Source organism: Anticarsia gemmatalis, chromosome 20, assembly GCF_050436995.1.
Source record: "Anticarsia gemmatalis isolate Benzon Research Colony breed Stoneville strain chromosome 20, ilAntGemm2 primary, whole genome shotgun sequence".
NCBI classification, from domain to species: Eukaryota; Metazoa; Arthropoda; class Insecta; order Lepidoptera; family Erebidae; genus Anticarsia; species Anticarsia gemmatalis.
The window spans coordinates 1755447-1777587 of NC_134764.1; the positions used below are offsets into that span (position 1 = coordinate 1755447).

General features: G+C 36.1%; 1 protein-coding gene across 1 annotated transcript in view; it reads left to right on the forward strand.

Annotated features, from left to right (window-relative positions):
- Positions 1-22141, forward strand: part of LOC142981398 (bicaudal D-related protein homolog) — a 157745-nt gene that overhangs the window by 110033 nt on the left and 25571 nt on the right. The window contains exons 2-4 of the mRNA XM_076127293.1: positions 7242-7382; positions 19768-19923; positions 20987-21160. Of these exons, the coding sequence (XP_075983408.1) occupies positions 7242-7382; positions 19768-19923; positions 20987-21160 (471 nt within the window). The remainder of the gene's footprint in view (positions 1-7241; positions 7383-19767; positions 19924-20986; positions 21161-22141) is intronic.

Genomic DNA, 22141 nt, shown 5'->3' on the forward strand with positions numbered 1-22141 from the left:
GAAGATTTGTTAATTGCTTTTGTTTCATCTCGATATAAAGATAATATCACTTTTTATAACAATATTTATGGAAATTAGTGCTACTATGGTTCGAGTTGTAAATGCGACAGGTAAACACGAATATTTCGGAATTTTTGTACTTAGAATTGTTACAGTCAGAAATTATTTTTTTCTCTTTTATTTTGTAATCTGCACGGTACTACAAGTAAATGGCAAATATGGCAATAGGCTCGCCCCCTATTACATGGGGCTAAAGTGACGAAACGTGAGTGGGGTGTAGTTAGGTATATCATTCACTTCTGCCTGCACTTTTGGGTAAAATGGTAAACAGAGGGTTTATTTCCTTACATACCTTTATCCCCTCTACCTTTGGGTAAAACAGCCGTGATATTATGTATAATAATAAATTTAACCCATTACTGTCCCACTGCTGGGCAAGGGTCTCCTCCCGTAATGAGGGAGGGGTTAGGCCTTGAGTCCACCACGCTGGCCAAGTTCGGGTTGAGGACTTTGCATGCCCGCAATAAATGTATTAAACAAATTTTTAGGCATGCAAGATTTCCTCACGATGTTTTCCTTCACCGTTGGAGTGATAGGTAATTATTTCTAATATACACATAACTTCGAAAAGTCATGTGTTGCCTCGGATTCGAACCTGCGACCACTAGAGTAAAATGTATAGAAAGTGTATATTAAATTAATATTATATACTTAAACTTTTGGTGTGTTTACAATGTAATAATTTGTAGTTACCTCATGGATACATCATCGTTATTTATTGCAGATCGTCGGATACATCATGATTCATGACTAATGCTACTTGATGAGATAATCCTTTAATATTTATATTCGTTTGTCACGATGTTTAATTAATTAACATGTTCTCGTTAAATTATATTAAATTTAAAAAATATAGCCGAAATAATTTGCGCATCCTAAGTAAGTGGTCGCAGGATCGTACCCGAAGCAACACACCATTGACTTTTCGAATTTGTGTGTATTAGAAATATCACTTGTTCCAACGGTGAAGAAATCATCGTGTTGCAACTTTGCATGCCTGCGAGTTCTTTAGAACAGTTCTTTAAAGTATGTAAAGTCTCCAACACGCACTTGGCCATGGTGGACTCAAGGCGTAACCGCTCCCTCTTTCCTTGAGGAGACCCTTGCCCAGCAACGGGACATTAATCAGTAAAACTTATAACTATATTTTTATTATTGCAAAACAATTGTCTTCTAAAAGATTTACGATTTTTGTCAATCCTTGTGATTTCTTTTCACTCTCCTCTGTCCGTGTTTAGGAATATGCGGTACGAATAATTTGGAACTTCGACAATTGTAACAATATTTGACCTACATAACCATATAAGGCACACTTCTCAATCAAAAGCCACACTTACAACCAAAAGTAATGACCTCATACGTCAAAGAACCTGTGGCTAACGATGCTCTTTATTTCCTGACCATCTATTTAGTAGGCCTTGACTTTTATTTCATAGATGGGCTGATATGACAGGCCAATGCCATAGTATTCGCAACATAGGTAAAGTCACGAGTAAGTATATGTATTCACTGTCACATTTTTAAATTGACTGTTAGGCAATATTTAACACACAATGACACACATTGTAATATCTTGATTATTCATGGAAGATAAATATTCTGCCGCCACCTCAACGAAATATTTCTCGAGTTATGTGGAAACGTTATAAACAACCTGTGAGCCTGAAATTCGATAAGTTGTTTTTGCGTACAACCCTTCATACATTTATCCTTGCAAACGCGCATTTACAATTTTAAACACATTTAAACACCAGTTTGAAAATACCAGCTGTTGTAGGATAGTTTTGAAGACAACAAACAGTCGTAATTTTGTCATTTGCTTTGACAAAAAATGTTTCAATACTATACCCACGGTGTAGTGAGATTTATGCCCGTGACTGTACTTACACATATGTACATGGTTGACAAATTATGTGGTCACATTTGTGTAGAAAATAATGGTAGAGCACGTTAGGCAAAGTTGTTAAGGTCATTGCAGCAGTGACCGTGAAATCGTTAGATTCCTGTTCAAAATGACGTACTACTAATATTCATCATCAACCCGTCCCATGTTTTTCATGAAGAAGCATCTTTACCGTCTCTGTAATATTTGTTACATTTCTGTTTATTTATTTATTTAAACTTCTTATACAATTTGTATAAAGGCGGACTTAATGCCTAAGGCATTTTCTGCCAGTCAAAGGCAGTTTATGCCTATTCGTTCTTGTAACAATGTGAAATGGATTTTCGTAGATATAATAAGAGCAAATATTTAGCTTGTGTTGTTAACCCGCGTTACTATAAGCACAAAGATTTTGGAATACCACAAGGCAGATAGATGCCTTTTGAAATCTATCACTATTGTGGATCACATCAATAGTATAATCCACAATTTTATTCAGTTCTTGTTATACTTCATAAATTGTCTAGGAGAACACTAGTATTCCTTGTGACCGATATTTGTACGATAGTAAAATCTACCAAATTAATTCTTAGCACTGTAGTTGACTTCTTACAAAATGTACTAAGCAGTGTTTAAGAAGTCAGACAATCCATAGCAGTGAAATCCATTGTCGGTAACTCAGCACTTTCATCTGTCAAAATCTTGTAATAACAATGGTAAGATATAAACTAATTTACGTCCGTACATTACAATAGTAACCGCAAAATATCAGAATAAGTTCAAACTCTCACGAGCACTATCACAATTGAGACAATACTATTTTCACCATCACTCATCTCTCGGAAGACTTTTAATGCATTGTTGGAGTAAAAGTCTTAGGTTGAGAGCTTGGACTAGCTAAGCGTGCAGCGAGGCGGGTAGCGGACGCTCTTAATGACAATTATATATTTTATTCAACCCATAAAGTAATATGTAATAGTAAAGTAATGTGTACGACTGGTGATCATGAAGTCTCCGGAGGGTTTCCCAGTTCGGACATATTGCTAGTGGTATTTTTAACTTTCATTAAAATATTCCTTAATATTAGCCCTGAGTTTGGTAACGGTGTATAGCAATAGGTTCGCCTCCTATTACATGAGACTAACATTGATAATGGCGAAAAGTGGGTGTATTTCATACACTTCTGCCTAAAGCTATCAAACGTAATGTTATGTAAGAGGAAAGAAAATTTATTTTTGTGTTGCATATCCATCTATTAAGAAAGTCTATAGGCTTTATAACATCGCTACGACTAATAAGTATAAAATGTCCTAAATGATTTTACATTATTCAGTTCACCGCGACCATAACCGCTCCACTTGTCGCGCCGCTACCCTCTCCGCTAGTCTAACACACAGTCCAAACGAGAAAATGTCCCAGTTTTACATACACATCACAAATGCTCATGGTATGGTTCACGGGTTCACATAAGTTGTGGCAACCAGCCGTCAACCAGGTCGGCTTCACAATGACTTTCGACAACCCTGTTTCCATCGGCTTGGTTTCTAATCAAAATGTATCTTCGCACAATTAAACGTATTGTTTAGATTTCTTTCGTAAATACATGAGTTTCTTGTGAAGATTTTCTTTAATTGAAAATAATGTTGGATCTTGTACTTGATGGTAGTTAGTTCTTCTATAATACATTAATTAGCAAAACTTTGTTTACACTACCTTGTAAAATAGGATAGTCGATTGATCTCTTATGATTTTTTTTGCATTAGAAAATCTTCGACGTGCCGTCAGTCAAAGAATGTAAAAACTGATTTTGTGATAATTTAATGACCAACAGCCTATTTCCCATTATGAGATAACTTTAATAGATTAATAATTTTGCGACCTTTTTGCATCGTATAATTCAATGCAGCATTTGTCAAAAACTTTAAAATTGTTCATTGAATAAATTCATGGAAAAGTCAACGAAAAGCAATGTTAAGTATAGAGTTTCACAAAATGTACATCTCACCAAAAAAAGACTAACGTCATAGCACCACAATCTCAAATCTCGTCTAGCCACTAAGCCCGCTAAAGGATTATGTCATAACAAGTGATACAAATCTTAGTTTTTATTAAGCAAACGAGTTTGAACAGAACAAAGAGTATCTACATAACCTCTACTTAACCAGCTTTCTAAGCTCAGATCGAATTAATGGCTTAGGCTTTCAATATTAAACTAGCTTATTCATTAAACCGCTCGGCTTTGGTTGCATTTAAGGTTTCAGCAGATTAAAGACTGAATTTTTGAGAAAAGGTACCTTTCGTTGAACTATGTCTATTCTAGATTTTTATTAAAACATTGCACGTAATATATCTATCAAATGATATAAAACCTTTATCAATTACACGATGACACCTTTCAAAGAAGACACTTTGTATGTGATGTAATCGCCTAATTTAAATCCATATAATCATTTTCCATCGTGGCGGAGCTTGGCACAGGACAGACGGATTTGGAAGGAAAGAGGGGAGGCCTTTGCCCAGCAGTGGGACACATAAGGGGCTAATAAAAAAAATAAAAAAAAAATCATTTTTGAGTTAAGGGCAAACATGTTAGTACAATGGCGACAAAAGACTTACTTATGAAATATGTACAGTTGTTGCCAAAAACAAAATTGCAAGCCACAGATATAATTCCTTAAAAATCGTATATTAGCAAGACCTTGTAATGATAAGGCCCGTATAAGTTCGCTTTCAACATCATTGAGTGTAACAGGGCACTCTCACTTGACAATTAGGGTATGCGGTCAACTGATAGCGAATGTTTTTATATTAATATCACATTTTTTATTATAAATGTTATAAGAAACTTGTTATTGAGTTGTGAAGGCTTTTCTTTGTCAACAAGATAAAACTGTTTTTTCACCCTTGCCTTCCGAAATGGTACAGCTTAAACCGTTTCAGACATGGTACCCACAGGTAGAAATTGAAGGTTTTCTATAAACACTATGAATTATTGCGAAGACTTTTACAAACATACAAACAACAGACATTATGTACCAGGCCTAGGTTGACATTAAAGTACTATAATCCAATTCTCTTCCACTATGGACTAACAACAACAGGGTAGCTGTCGAAAATATTAGTATAATAATCAGTAGCTCGATTCTCTACTACTATAGGCTTGTCATCCAGAAATTTCGTATGAAAATCTTATCAGCGCGACAGCGCCTCTAATGAGCGTTGTAGGAACTATTTTAGCAGTACATTCTAAACGTCAAACTCTCAATACTCGATAGCACCGATTGTAGAGAATACCGCTACCGGCAAAAACTTGGAACGACGGTTCTAGTCTATTTTAAAATTATGAATAGGCTACTACTATACTCCTACTATTATAACGATTCTTAAAGTGTGATGTGTAGCGTGACTGTACGAGTTGTAATAAAAACAACTTCGTCACAAAGGTTTGAAGGTTTTGTCACTATATTTAGGGAATAGAAAGGTTTTCCGCGGGTTTTTGTGAACTTCTTTATTAGTACAATTCGATTTATTTATGTTTTTATCAAGATTTAGTGAGCAAAGAGTTGGCATTTAAACGTGAGCTATCAAAGGAATGTTTCTCACATTCCATCATTATCTATTTACAGGCTACATTTCATGAAAATCGGCCTGGGAGTTTAGCCGTTAAAGGCGTATCAGACAGACCCGTGTTTATTTTTATGATTTAAGTAAGGTGACCACCCTTAAACGATGGTACAACCTGGAATCAAACCCTTGGCTGATCTATTAGTAACCATTCGCTGCGAAACAGCAGCATTTTTTTTTACAAAAAAAAATGTGTGTGTCGTTTAAAATCAAACCAACGTATATAATATTCTCAGTACCCATTCACAAAAGAGCACATTTAACAAAATAAAACTACTAAAAGTATTTTTCTTTGAACACAAGTTCTCAATAATATCAATGGACTGTTTACACAAATGCAACTTAAACAAATATGACGTCCACTCCTTTTGTCTATGGCCGCGTTTTTACAAAATGGCGGATGACGTGACGCATAATTAATTATCATTATATTGTTGCTGAAATGTATTTTTTTTGTCTATTTGGTTTCTGTTACTAAGTTAAAAATAAAAATATAAACCATTCATAGTTGTCTTAAGCGGTAATGTAAAGATCTATAGATGTAGATACTAGGCCGGACATTGTTTCAGTGTACCTATGTTATATAGGTAAAACTTTTACTCTCATCGTTTACTTGAGTTCGTATTTTAAGACTGAAATCAATAGGAAGCTCGCATAACCCATTTAAGATTTAAAAATAGGATCTCAAAACCGTGATTCTAGTTGATAATAGGCTATAAGTACGAACCTTAGTTTGGTTTAGTCAACTCTTTACCCATAGGGAATTTAAACAAGTTTTACGTAGTTATTGTACTCTAGTCTTCTTAAAACAATTAAATCTCATCTTATTCAATGAAACAAGCTTGTTAATTTTACGTAATTTAAATCAAATATTTCCCATCTGTAACACTAATTAAGCATCTTTCATAAACAGTAAACTATGCTTTCTAATAACACAGTTCGCACCATAGACAATGGATGGGAAACAAAATGGCGGAACAGTTCTTCCCAGTGCACTTCCGGCGCGGAAATAGTGGAGTTTTTTGTTTATTCTTTCAATTAAACCGTTCAGTGCACTTGATAAAAACACTTGTAAATTATGAGGTTGAAATTGCGTGATTAGATTAAAGTAATTATTAGTTTGGCTAATTGGTTGTAAGGCGGGTAATGTTTATATGTTGAAACTTTCCGAGTGAATGCTGAGTTCTTGTTAATAAGCGACATACTACAAAAATACGTAGATTTATATTATGAGTAATGTCTACTTCATATGATTTAAGAAAGCCAAATAATTTTACTGCTTCCTGTTTAAAGTTCATTTTTCATATCACCTATTCACACTCCGCTAAAGAATGTTTTTTGGTCTTCTTCAATAAAAATACGATACCCATTGCCCCACACGCTACCGACTTAAGAACCATGTAATAACATCAGCTTTACCTGATTTATTCAGTGAAAAATCATGATATTAAAATTTTATCATTAAAGAAAAATCAGAATTTTAGAACTTCATGCTTAAAGCAGTTTTTTTAATTCTCAAGCAGGTCGTAACTATGGATACTTACTCCAATCTATTTTTTATCTAATATTGGGGAAAAACTGAACGTTTCGGCGCAAGTTACACTGGCAGCTGACTGCTCGAATCTGTTATAAAGGTCTTTATTAAAAAAAGCTAATATAATATGTATTTGTTCAGGAACTAGAACAAGAGAAGCACCTACTGAGGCGGCGGCTGGACACGACACAAGGCGAGTACGAGGCGAGGCTGTTGGAACTGCAGAATGACATCAAAGAGCTTACCTCCAAGATCGACTCCAGGGATACTTCCGTCAAACAGGTTAGTTGAATACTGAAGATAGTTATTACATCTATCGGAAGGAATGTTTATTTTGTTACTAAAGCACTTAAAGAAAAGAGCTTGAACTTGAATGAAAATTAAGTAAAACCCATAAGTACTTTATGACGAATTCACCAATCAAAATATTATATTATATCAGCTTAGCCTTTTTTTCAAACTATGTTGGAGTCGGCTTCCAGTCTCACCGTATGCAGCTGAATACCAGTGTTTTTACATGGAGCGACTGCCTATCTGACCTCCACAACCCAGTTACCTGGGATAACACGGTACTCTTCGGTAAGACTGGTTGTCAGACTTTCAAGCTTCTGACTACTGTTAACGACTGTCAAAGATCTTCGAAAATGACAGCCGGGACCCACAATTTAACGTGCCTTCCGAAACACGGAGGAACTCGATATGTATGAGATGGTCACCCATCCACAAATCAACCTCGGCAAGCGTTGCTTAACCTCAGAGATCGATCTGTTGCTAACTAAGTCACAAATACTAATGAATATAATATATTTTCAATCGTTTTCGACACTGCCACAATTGTATGCTCTACAAACAACAAGTATTTACTCGTACAAGTTAAACAAACTGAAAAAAAAGAATTTTCTAAGAACATCATTTATCTTAAAATTTCTTCTGTCAAGCTGTTTCCATATATGTATATTATATGTACTTAAACATGAAACCTTTTAACCTGTATTGTTTTCTCTTAAAGGGCTAAGTTTAGTTAAAAAATCTACGACCATCAATAACTGTAACAGTAGTGTAAGATAAATTAACAATGTTTTGTTTTGCCATGACTTGACAGAAAAAATTAAAATATATTGCCTTGTCTTGCCCTTTCAAAGGTTTACTTTCATTTTAATAGAAAACAAAAGACATCTGTATCTTTGTGTTTGCGGTAATAAGCTCAATGATTTATAAGGAAAATAAATTGTGTTTAATTGAATTTTATTCTTAAATCTGAGCGAGGAAGTGTTTAAGGGTTGTACTTGTAAGTTACGTAAGTTTCTACCTAACCCTTTGGGAGGGCTAGATTTTATGTATGTCTGTGTCTGAGAGACATTTGCTGTATGTTATCGAATTACAGATTCCAGCATCACCGGCTACCATTACCTACCGGGTCCACCAGTATACTTATAACCGAGCAGCTTCCGCGTACAAATCATTGAATAATGGATACCTAAGAGCGTGTTATGTAGACCATCACATAACTGTTACCTAAGAGACCCTTAGATGACGTCTGTGCATATACAATGAAGGAAACCGTCTCATATAACTTACTAGCTGACCCGCGCAACTTCGCTTGCGTCACATAAGAGAGAATGAGTAAACATTTTCCCCGTTTTTGTAACATTTTTTGCTGCTGATCTGCTCCTATTGGTCGTAGCGTGATGATATAGCCTATAGCCTTCCTCGGTAAACGGGCTATCTAACACTGAAAGAATTTTTCAAATCGGACCTGTAGTTCCTGAGATTAGCGCGTTCAAACAAACAAACTCTTCAGCTTTATAATATTAGTATAGATAATGGCTGCGCGTAACTTCGTCCGCGTGAATTGATTTAACTAGGTAAATAGTATCCTATTTGTTAGTCTAGGTTTTATACTAATCGTGTAAGCAAAATTATGAAAGTCCGTTGTGTAGATATTTCGTGAAAGAGACAACTAAAATATGTACATAAACTCTTCCGTACAATCTATCCTTACAAACTTTCGCGTTAACAATATTAGTAGGATAAAGTGATAATTATTTATGTATTTTCTATACATGTTTTTGCCTTCGACTGTACTTATACTGCGTTTTGTATGCATAGCCTAAGTTTTGATGCAATTGATCGAGTTACATTTAATCATTTGATGTAATGAGTGACGTAAGAAACAGGTGCTCTGATTGATGTATTGATCTATTGCTATGCTGATCAGGATTCAAAGACGTGTACTAAGGGCATAATGAGTTGAGGTAACTAAACCCTTTCGTGACTTACGACATACTTAAAACATAGTTGGAAAGTAAATGTATCGCGTATTCGTCATACCTTCGCAATTCAACTTAACTTAAGGTTTTAATTTAAACTGAAGGATAGTTCCCTTAATTCTTTATTGTCACCTGATTGAAGACCTAAAACGGATTGACAATCTATACTTCTATACTAACATTATAAAGCTGAAGAGTTTGTTTGTTTGATTGTTTGTTTGTTCGTTTGTTTGAACGCGCTAATCTCAGGAACTACTGGTCTGATTTGAAAAATTCTTTCAATGTTAGGTAGTCCATTTATCGAGGAAGGCTATAGGCTCTCTCTATCATTACGCTAAGACCAATAGGAGCAGAGTACCAGTAAAAAATGTTACAAAAACGGGGAAATATTTGATCCATTCTCTCTTATGTGACGCAAGCGAAGTTGCGCGGGTCAGCTAGTAAGATATATTTTTGTACTTTTTTAAACTTAGAACGAAATTGATATTAGGCTGGAGTGATGTAATAAGAAAGTTTTGAAATACAAGAAAATCAACACAATATAGCTTTATGACAAACGTCTAGATTTTTGTTAAGAGAAATAGTAAGACAAAAAATGTTTATTATATTTTAACCGATGCAAATGCAGTATCCAAAGATACACAAAACATTACTATTTTTCAAGTACAGTAAAGATCAAGTGCTACTTTTCACTCCAACGCTATTTTAGCCACGGCCGTCATGTCTATCACCATGAAATGTAAAGAAAAACTAACAAAAATATACAAAACTTTATATTTCGTAACATTTGTCACTAACTAGACATTATAAGGTTCAAATTTAACACGTTTTTAACCATTTTATAGTTAAAATGTAAGGTTAAAAGTCACAACGGTTGGATGAACAGATTGAATCTCAAATTCGGTATGATTTTCTATCGTTTTTGTGTTACTGTAGTTTACGATTACATGCTTCATGGATAGGTATATTTATGATGCTTATAAAATAATTTATCACCGGTTTAATGTTTGAATAAACCCCTCTCTCTCTCTCTCTCTCCCTCTCTCTCTCTCTCTCTCTCACTCTTCCATGCTATGAGTCCATATGGTAGTGTGGTCTTCTTAATCTTTCTCCTCCACTACGCTCTACTCTGGACATCAACAAAAATTAAAACGTGAAATGTTATTTTTGAATGAAAATACTTCACGTGGGCAGGCAGAGAATAAAAGTGCTACTTGCTATGAACTATATTTATGAACTTTTAAGCAAACTTTCCAGATTAACGAAGACTATTTTTTAACACAGTAAATAGTCGAAATACATCGATTGAAAGTTTATTCAATCGATGTATTTCGTCTGTATTAAATATTATGTATATAAAAGAAGCTCTATCTGCTGCATTTGACTTACTATACTGCTGGGCATACTTAGACGAAACACCTTAAATCTTTCGGTGTAATAAGCCTCAAAAAATTCATAGATTAACAAAAAATATCCTCAATTTGGAAGTAAAAAAGCTTCCAGGACGCTTCTTTTGTCAAGAAACAAACATATAACCGAAACTATAATCAAGTTTATTTCATTTACTTAACGCACTTAGTATCTAATCTCCATCATACAACATTCACTAAACATAGAACACCTGCAGTAATGGCCAGCACATTACTAATAATGACAGGCTGTAATGCTGCCATTTTATTACTAAAGAATAATGGAGCTTTTTGTGAATGACACACAGCCATTTTATATGGATTAGTGCTCTGATAGATTGGTGATGTCAACAGGTGTAAATATATACATACATAATAGGTCGGGGAAAAAGGTCTTTTCGCATTATAGTATGTATGAACTTTTAAAAAAATGTTTTCTCTACACAAAATAGCTCGATATTTGGGTACCTCACGGGCTCACTGAAAGAAACCTAATGAACCGTGTACTCATTTGTGATTCTTGAAGCCAAAGAGATTTTATTACAAGTTCATACATACTATAATGTAAAAAGACTTTTCCCCCGACCTAATAATATCACGGCTGTTATACCCGAAGGTTTTGGCAGAGGTCTATGAAATATATCCACGTTTTGGAGCTAACAATGTTAGTCCCATGTAATAGGATTCTTTTTCAAACAATTTTTATTCTTTATAGTTTAAAAATTCTAAACTGGTAAATTGATCTTTATTGGGCCTAGAAGCGGTCATCGCTTCTCGCAAATGATCATAAAATTTAAAAAAAAATCCTTATTTAGTTCCTTATACTATCTTGTTCAAGGAACTAAAATGACAAGTTTTTTTTTTTAGTCGAAAAAAATCTTAATTTCAATTGCCAAATTCACCACACTGAGCTACACCTAAATCCTTCATTGTTGTATTGTTAAAAACGTTGAGTAGAAACAATAACATTACGCCTTGACCCTACATCGAGCACAAAATACGTTTCTATGTAATTAACATTGAAACTGCACATTACTACCGCGCTATTTGTCAAGGTTTATACGAAGCGGTGACAGCAGCCATTGCGAAATGTCGTTTAATCCGAATAAGAACTACTGTAGTTAGACGTAGAAAAAATATGTTTAGCTAGACTAAACATTTAAGTAGAATATTTCGGGATATCTTTATATATATAATTCTTCTGTAAGTGTGTATGTCACTGAACTTCTCTTAAACGACTAGACCGATTTTGATGAATTTTTTTGTGTGTGTTCAAGGGGATCTGAGAATGGTTTAGATTCACAATTTTGTCCGCTGAGCAATGGTTTTTTTATTAATTTTTAATTTATTAGTAGTTGTTGATTTTGGAATGTTTTACATTGGATCCAACAGACGGCGTGTAGACAGGACAGCGTCTGTCGGGTCCGCTAGTTTTTATATAGATATCGCTCTTATTTAGGCTTTGTAAAAACTGCTACCTTATTTTTGGTGGACACTGTTGCCTAACAGTGAGGCAGAAATAGATTGACTATTTTATTACAACTTACTGTTTTTTTAAAACAGTGTTTAAGATTGAGGAAAAAAAAGATTTTTGTATAATATTGCAATATTTTTTATTTGTATGTATTTTTATAATACATCATTTGTGACGTCACTTTAAACTAAAAAACGGTGAAAAGCCTGTTAAGTTCATTAAAGAGAACCCAGAAATGGTGGTGAGAGTATTTCTCATACCAAAGCTAATATTTTTATTAAACTTCAATCATAATGACAAGAATTTCTCAGGAGAACTTTACACAAGCATATTTTATTGAACATTATAAAATAATCGATGTTTTCTCATACTCTCATAACACTATGACAATGGCCGGCTTGTACTTGCTTTGTTTTAAAACGATGTATTATCTGATCTTAATTCTGTTATTATGTGAGGCAGGGTTACGTCCTTCTTGGGCGGAGTTCCCATTAGCGTTGGTAGGTCGATGCGGTACCTAGGCATCGTCCTCGACAGCAGGTGGAACTTTCGGGAGCACTTCCGTCGCCTTGCACCCAAACTTGTTGGAGCTGCTGGGGCACTGGGAAGATTGCTTCCGAACCTGAGGGGGCCCTCGGGTGCATGCCGCCGGCTTTACACCGGCGTTGTGCGCTCGATGGCTCTTTACGGGGCGCCCATCTGGGTGGATGCCCTGAATCGCCGGAACACTGCGGTCCTTCAGAGACCGCAACGAGTGATGGCGAACAGGGCCATACGGGGATATGTGACCGTCAGCTTTGGAGCGGCATGTGTCCTCGCCGGGACTCCCCCATGGGACCTCGAGGCTCGTGCCTTGGCGGAACGTTACCGCCAGGCGAGAGCAGAGAGGGACACGGGGACCGGGTCGCTGCCAACGGGGGCTCTCGCACGGCGTGAGTGCCGCGACGAAATCCTCCGGCAGTGGTCCGAGCGGTTGGTAGAGCCAAGCGCCGGTGTTTTGACCATCGGCGCTATCCGACCGGTCCTGGATCGGTGGGTCAACAGGCGACACGGGTCGATGACCTTCCGGCTGACGCAGGTCCTTTCCGGGCACGGTTGCTTCGGGAGATACCTGTGCCGGATCGGCAGGGAGTCGACGATGGCTTGCCATCACTGCGGCTGTGCCGAGGACACGGCGGGACACACACTCGCCGTGTGCTCGGCGTGGTCGGTGCCGCGCGCGGCGCTTGTTGACGCCATCGGAGCCGATCTGTCACTCTCGACCGTGTGCCAGGCCATGGTCGACAGTGACGAGGCATGGAGCGCCATGGTCACCTTCTGTGAGGAGGTGATCAAGCGCAAGGAGGAAGCGGAGCGGGCCAGGGAGCTCGATCCCCTCGCTGACCCAAACCGCCGACGCCGCGTCGGGCGCAGGCGGGCGGCGCACTTGCGCCGCCTTCCTCCTTAACTGGAACCTCCGGGTGACGGAGATGGGACTTCCGTCGCCCACAGGAGAGGTGAGGTTCCCAAGATAGGTGATGGGCGGGTGGTGTCACGTCCATCGTCTATGGTGTTTGATGCCGTCACTATCCACCCAGGCGGCATCACCCAAGGTAGGGCCCCCCAGGTAGGGGGGCGAGCCGCGCATGGCGTGCGTCTTGCGGTACTAGCTTATAGCGGTTATCCCGGCGCACGTCTTTGCGGAAGTGGTTGGACACTCGTCAGGTTTTTAGTGGGCTCTACGGCGGACCACATACCCCGTTTGCGCAGTCCCAGTGCGGCGGGGACCTAGCCGGTGGGTCGACCATTTTAGCCACCCCGATTGGTTTCCCTGACGAAAAAAAAAAAAAAAAAACGGGTTACGTCCTTCTGTATATTCGGCACTCTATTGTTGAATTGGTTGCTATTTTAAAAGTTATCTTGATAATATTTTTTACTAGCTGTCCCGCACGACACCGCTCTAGCTCTTGTGGGACAACCCAGCACCACAAAATAATAGGTCATTAAATAATTATGAACATTAACCTATTTCAGTAGAATTAAAAAATGATTTGATTCTTAAACACCTTTCTTACCGTCACCATTACGTCGTGCTATTACGCTACAGGGATTTTGACGGCACTTCCAATTTTCAGCTAAAAAGATAAACTAATATTATACTACGAACATCTCTCATACGGTCATTTGGTTCCAAACTAAGGAGAGCTTGTAACCAAATAACTAATAAACATACTTATTATTACATACATATATACTTCTAAATATATATACTTATTCAAATTTTCGTTTCTCTTTTAAGAAAATAAACCATTACTGAACGTATCTTTGAAACTATTGGACTACCGGTACAGATGGTACTTTACATTGCATAATGTTTAGAACTGTATAAAAATTATTAAAACCCCATATTTATTTTAAAACTAAACGAGAAAGTTGCACATCAGCACATTAAACATTTTTTTACATAGAATTTAGTAACAAACATGGTATGACGAAGCCCGTCAGTGCCGTTACTCGAGAGTACTACAAAAACTATCGATGACCGGCGAATACGTGAGGGGTCGGCTTTACTTTCGGTAAATTACTATGTCTAAGATAGAGGGACTCTGCTTGTATAGTCACGAGTTTGGACATTCCAAAGCTTTGTTAAGCTGCTTACACAATTGATAGTGGCTGTGCCTGATTCATAGGATTTGCGGTTCGATTCTTGTGTTGAGCACTAGTGTTTTTATTGCGACTTTGGACGCTGGCACCCATTTTAGGTATATTATGTAGTTTACAAAAGGCTGTTGTTTGAGGCCACTTTTACGAGAGATGGGCGCGGTAGCGTGGTTATATGCGATAAGAAACCACCTCAAAATAGAATTACTTTAGGCCGGCTCACATACCATAATTTAGTACGGCTGAGCTTATTGATGAAATTTATTTTCGCTTATTATTATATTATCTTTAGTCAAAACGAACCCTGAGATTGAAAACAGTCTTTCATTAGTTTTTCCCCCGGCTTACAATTACCTTTGATGGCAACAAAATTACCTCAAATATACTATATGGGTAACACCTTATACCACTTCACCAATAACCTAAAATGATTTTCGAAAGCGATACAAGAAGTAAGCCGAAGTAAGCCGTATTAATGGCACGTCTGATGTGCAAATATTAGCAATATTCCTCACGTACCGATAATGACGAGTAATAAATCAATGTTGATTACTAAGTTTATTACTTAACACTTTCTACATATAATATTATAATGATTTACAAATCGTGAGCAAATTATGTCTGTGTAGGAACTTATGAGTTTGTAAGTCGTTGTAAGAAATGTTCGATCCATTAGGTTAGAATTAAAGTCGTAAGACCTTAAATAAAAAAAATTGATATTTTTACGATTCCATACACAAAGCGTAAAAATGGATTACTAAGCCTCCGTTGTCTGTCTTTCCATCTGTCTGTCTGTCACCAGACTGTTTCTGTTACTACGCTGGTCTCCATATAATAAACGCGTTTTTTCGTGTCCATAGTAATGTAGCAATATGTAAGTCTTTTCGTTAAATTTAACCGGCTTCATTGTTAATTCGATATGTATAAAATTGGACACCACAATATCTTTATTAATTTAACACAATATTAAGGTCATACAATCATGCTTACATTGACCCACAAGTTACTGCAACTTTAAACATTTGTCTGGATACCATACCATATCTAGGTTTAAAAAAACCTTTCTTTTAAACTCATATCGATCGTCCTTCAAGGGCTTATACATAGGCCGTATCAGAAGGTCACGGCATTTTCGTATGAATTACGTAATTCATGGAATTTATCGTCACCGGCTACACCCTGTAGCTTTCAGCCACAATTAGCCAATTAACGGCGCACCCTGTATCAAGCACTTTTGTTTGATTGTCTGGCTCGTTCGTTGCTGTTATGACTTGATCATTTGTTTGAACGTTTTAAGGGTGAAATTATGTGGGTAGGTACTTAAAGGGATATTTAAAAAAACTATGTTCGTTAAATAACTCTTGAATGACAGTGTTGTACGTAATTTGAACACACAATATCTGTAAATGATCATAAGTCTGTTGATTCATCTTATTGCAATTAAATTCGAGAGAAACGATACTTTAGTGTACTTTGTAATTATTCTTATGTTCTCTTCGTTTGCATTGTGAAAAACGCTGATCAAAATATGTTTATAAATAACTTAAATATTAACTATACAACGGGCCCTTACTCAACTGAAAAATTGGTACCAAACACCAAAATTAATTTAGCACTAATAACATCATCACGGCGATATCAACGACAATACCCAAATATGTCCTCACTAAAACAATAATAAAACCCATGGCATTGACTGACAACCTTCAGCACCTTCCAGGATGTACTGGTTCCGTCCACAACATCCTCAATTACTGACCAGACACCGGCGTTGGCTAATACTAAAATATAGTGTTTCTATGATTGTTTGTTTGGACAATTGTATGGCTATAGGCTTTCAAGGAGGTAAATTCAAGGTACTTTCTTTGTTTCGGAACTGATTGATACAATTTTGAAAGTTCAGTTTCGTTGTGTAATCAATATTGATAGTCAGTATATTAAAGTTAAGAGTTCATTAGTGAACTTCTACCAATAAAGGGATCCCGACCATAGATATCATAAATTCATACAATCTGATTTGGTGTGGCAGTGGCTCCGTCTGTCGAATTGTAAGACAACTTAAGGTTTGTTATATTTCAAGTTTTTGAGGATTTCTTTTGGGCATTGGATTTGTTTTAAAAGTAACGTCTGGTAACGAAGTCGAAATTATATATTATTAAATGCGTATAAAAAATATGATGGTGGTACAAGTGGAAACAAATATAAGTGCTCTTTCCCATACATATTACGTACCAGATATGTACATTACGTTACAATAATAAAAATGCGATTTACGCATTTCAGTTACAGTTTGGTATTTATTTGTTCATAATTTATAACTATTGTTATATTCCTTTGTTACTAAATACGTCACTATATAAAGTCATATTACGTCTTCCGCATCTGGTCAAATATGACTGATTAAAAACGTTTACATTGTATACTTTTGAAGACAAAAATATTTAGATAAAACATTCATTTTTCTAAAAATCTCATAAGGCACAACAACTTTTTATTTCATTTGCGTAGGTTTTGTCGTTATTTTAAATAACCTATAGCTTAAGAATGTGGCTGTCATTCACAAAAATCTTTATTCGAATCCTCCACCAGTCAGAGATAAGCGTTTAAATAAAAATTAACCCAACCCGAAATTAGCCAGTGTGGTCGTCTCAAGGTCTCCCATTTCAGCAGGACACCCTAGCTCTAAGCCCTTCTCCATTCCAGGACACCCTTGCTCTAACCCTTCCTCCATTCTAAGATGTGACTCCTGCACAGCACTCAACAGTAGGACAGTTACGGGTTATTTTTTTTTTATTTAGATGTAATTTGCAACTCGCAATCAAAAATAGATTTATCATTTTCAAAGGCTATTCCTAGTTGGATATATATTCTGAAAATCCTTCATTAGTATGGTTGTGTAAGCCACCAAAAACACCATTAATTCATTGTCCAAATAAACTAAAAATACGTATAAGTATCCAAGAGACAATGTTGTAAGCGCGTCACGCCTTTTGACGTCCTTCCAAAACGGCTCGGAAAAAATCGTTTCGCAATTTATATAAAAGCCTTTATCACTACGAATTAAGGTTGAAAATCGTAAAAGCAAAGGGGTGTTACGTTTATTAGGCAGTTGGCTACGGTCCGTGGTTAGAACAATATCGTCCGAGAAATGGTTAAATGTTTGGTTTTAGTAGATTTATACGAAGGTATTTTTATAGTCGTTTGAAGTTAATGAACTAACTTTGTTTGCGATTCCTGGTTTAAGTAGTTAGTTTTATTAATCTTTTTAAGATAAAGGTTGTAGTGACCTTATAAAATGCCGTTAAGTTTGGCTAATTTTAGAAGATAGACAGGAAATTGTAAGGTTATAAGCCGAAGAAATGCAGTAGCGAAAATAATGCGAATGTCATAATTCAAATCCATTTGTGGATCCTTTAGGTATATTTTAAACTATAATATACCTTAGAACAGATACAAAAATAGTATGATTTGCTTTTTAAATGGTAAGAACTAGATATTGTAGATAACTAATCAGTTTTAACTGTAGACTCCAACACACGTACTAATCAACCCAATTTTATACCGCCTAGCTTAATACTTAACTTCCAAAACACAGGAACAATAGTAATCTTTATATAATATAATTCTTCTGTAAGTGTGTATGTCTCTGAACTTCTTTTAACCGACTGGACCGATTTAGATGAAATTTTGTGTGTGTTCAAGGGGATCTGAGAATGGTTTAGATTCACAATTTTGTCCGCTGGACAATGTTTTTTTAATTAATTTTTAATTTATTAGACAGGACAACGTCTGTCGGGTCTGCTAGTAATCATAAAGAATAGAGACCCATGTGTCAGCATATACAAAAACAACTAACAATCGCACAGATCTATGTGTCACGCACATACCACGAAATACCAAAACGATACTCTATAATACCAACAAAATATTACCATTTAACTAATTCTTAGAACGCATGTATAAAATAACAAAGCATATTTTTCCGCGTATTTTTCACGAATCAAAGCTAGCACTGACCTTGGTACTATATGGTATGTAGCCTATGTTTGTACTACATTGGTAGAAACATTTATTTTATGTAATCCATGATTTTACTGGCTATAAAGGACAATCACACAGTAAGTGGGTACGTATCCGGCAGTGATTGGCACGGGCAGATCTAATTAACCGACTTGAAAAAAGGAGGAGGTTCTCAATTTGGTTGATTTTTGTTACCTCATTACTTCTTCTGGATGGGCCAATTTTGATGATATTTTTTATTTCTTGTATTTCATTTGGATGGTAACACACTGCTCGCATGTGAATTGCGCTTAAAATGTGTCATGTGCTATAAAACAAAATTAATACACTGATTTTAAAAGTGAATATGAGGAAACGTGATTTTTGCTGCTTTATTCGCGGTAATATTAAGTTTAACTAGTATTTTAACTTATTTGCATACGTGACAATATTATAAATATGATACTTAATTACTATTTAGCAGTATAACAACGGTCTTGAAAAGCAAAAGTTCTCAAGTTGAACTAATTAAATCGCAATCAAAGAACGTGGAATAATTCATTATGACAGTTGTTTCTGTTTTTTTGTTTGTTTGTCGTATGGTTAGTGGTCAGTTGTTTCTAAGGTATAATATTAAAATACAGTCTCTACTTGGAATGAGAAAATGGTTTTGCCAGCTTCTGACCACGGGCAATGTAATCTGTGACAAATAAAATTTTCCGGACCATAACAAAATAACAGTGACTAACTAGTTCTTTAGCACTTGGCCATGGTCAGAAGCTGTCAAAACCACATTTAACAAATCGGCGTCTTCAACTGCAATCTAGTCATATTAAAAGCATTATAACTAATTTTATGTTTTCTCCTTGTTCCAGCGTGATGAAGAGAAAGCCAGCCTCATCGCCGAACTCACGGCACAGAACTCCAGACTGACGGCACAGTTGAAGGAGTCTTCAGCCACGGAACAACACCTGCTGGCACAGCTCGAGGGTCTCAAAGACCAGTGCTCTATTAGGAAGACCAGTTTACAGGTGAGATGGGAGGAAATTATGATGTCTATGAATGTCTTTTGTGAGGGAATTTGATATGACTAACGTGGTATGTGTATATGTTATTATAAGTGCAGATTACTGCAGATGGTAGAAGGTCCACGACCTTTGCATTACCCTGGGGGTTGTGGGTTCGATCCCTACAAGAGATAAATATGCTCGTTATGAGTTTACGGACAAACAGTTGTATTAGTTAATGTTACAAAATTGAATATTGGAAAATGTAATCTTTATAAAGAAACGGGACATCAGAAAAAATATACGAATGCAAGTGACATGGCAACTTACAGTAGGAGTTAAGGTCTGTGAAAACAAAACCAAAAGTCTTTAGTAATCACCCAAATCTACGCTTTTTGGAATAGTAGATATGTAACTAAATTTACGCATGACCGGAATAAACAAGTAAATTTGATATGAAAGGTTTTAAAAGCTGCTTCCAATCTTAAAATAAACGTATTATCCAATTGTAAAGGTAGATTAACAATCAACAGATAACAAACTAGTTAAATACCGTGACAGACGCGATCATTTTGTGTGAAACACGGTAATTTTGAACATACCAGTTGTAAAAATCATAATATTAGAGAATACATTGTTAGGCAACAGTTTACAAATACTTGTTTGAATGAAGATATCTATAGAAATTGGTTCCTAGTCAAACTACATCTAGAATATTTCGTTATTTTTCAAGTTATTTTCTATACATGCTATTCAAGCCACAAAAATACATTATGGATATAAATAAACTCCCTTTTTAGTCTTGGGTGAAAATGTACCAGAATCATCTCACAGCGTCTATCTAACTTTACAGAGCTAAAAATATACAAACCAATTACGATAATGATAAAAATATAATCCCTAAACCATAAGTTATTTAACAAAATCCCTGATGTAAGAAAACAGCATTAGCAATTTCACATAATCATAACATTAGTTAAGATTCATATAAACCAATAGAAGGTCCCAAATTAATTAGGGATATGGATTTTAGTTTTAACTTCCATCAAAATAGTCACAAAACTAAAATGCACTTTCATTACCACAGGACCACGTACAAAGCCTGGAGTCTCTAAAAGCGGAGCTGGCGCTGGTGACGGACAAGAAGGCGGACCTGGAGAGGAGGCTGACGGGCTCCCTGCAGGACAAGGACAATCTGATGCAGCAGCTCGACGAGGCCAACGACCGGATCGTGGCGCTCGAGAGACAGCTTAAAGAACAGGTAAGGAGATTGAGGAAATACTACTGGTAAATGTTTGTAAGGTGCTCTGAATTGTGAAGGAAATAGGGAATTTGGAAGTGGGCATGCTTCTTTAGATATATGCAATGGTCAGGAGATCGAATAGAGCTTAGGCGCAATATTTTTCCATCTTCCTATAAAATTAATCAAATAATTATGATCAAGGCACTTGTCATACATACTATCAGTTATGATACTGATTAAAATATATTTTTAAAGTCTGATTATGAACTCAAGGCCAAACCTTAACCTAGGAGTAGATTCGTATCCAGCTATCTGACATCTATTTTTCAATTTTAGGCTAATTAACAAAATAATCATAGAATTGATTTTTAATAAGCTTAGTTAAAAATTATTTTATAAATCTCATTGTGGTTTGCTCCTCAACTGAAGACAATTCACCCAATCAACGTCTATTTCGTAAGCGAGACTAAATTGTAGTAGATTGATTATTTAGCAATTAATCAATTGCACATACAAACCGTATTGATGCACCGTCCACTTTAACAATTAGTTCCATCTTCTATGCTATTGGAAAACCTTGATACTAACGTAATTTGAAATAACACATTCATTTATATGTAAGCTTTGATGTGATATTAATAATATCATAATAAAATGATTAATTGTCTCCATATATACATATATAGAAACTAGCTGACCCGCGCAACTTCGCTTGCGTCACTTAAGACAATCATAATTTTCCCCGTTTTTGTAACATTTTTCACTGTTACTCTGCTCCTATTGGTCGTAGCGTGATGATATATAACCTATAGCCTTCCTCGATAAATGGGCTATCTAACACTGAAAGAATTTTTCAAATCGGACCAGTAGTTTCCGAGATTAGCGCGTTCAAACAAACAAACAAACAAACAAACTCTTCAGCTTTATAATATTAGTATAGATTAGTATAGATAATGTTATCATTTGCTTTGATGGCGAAGAACATATTGATGAAACCTT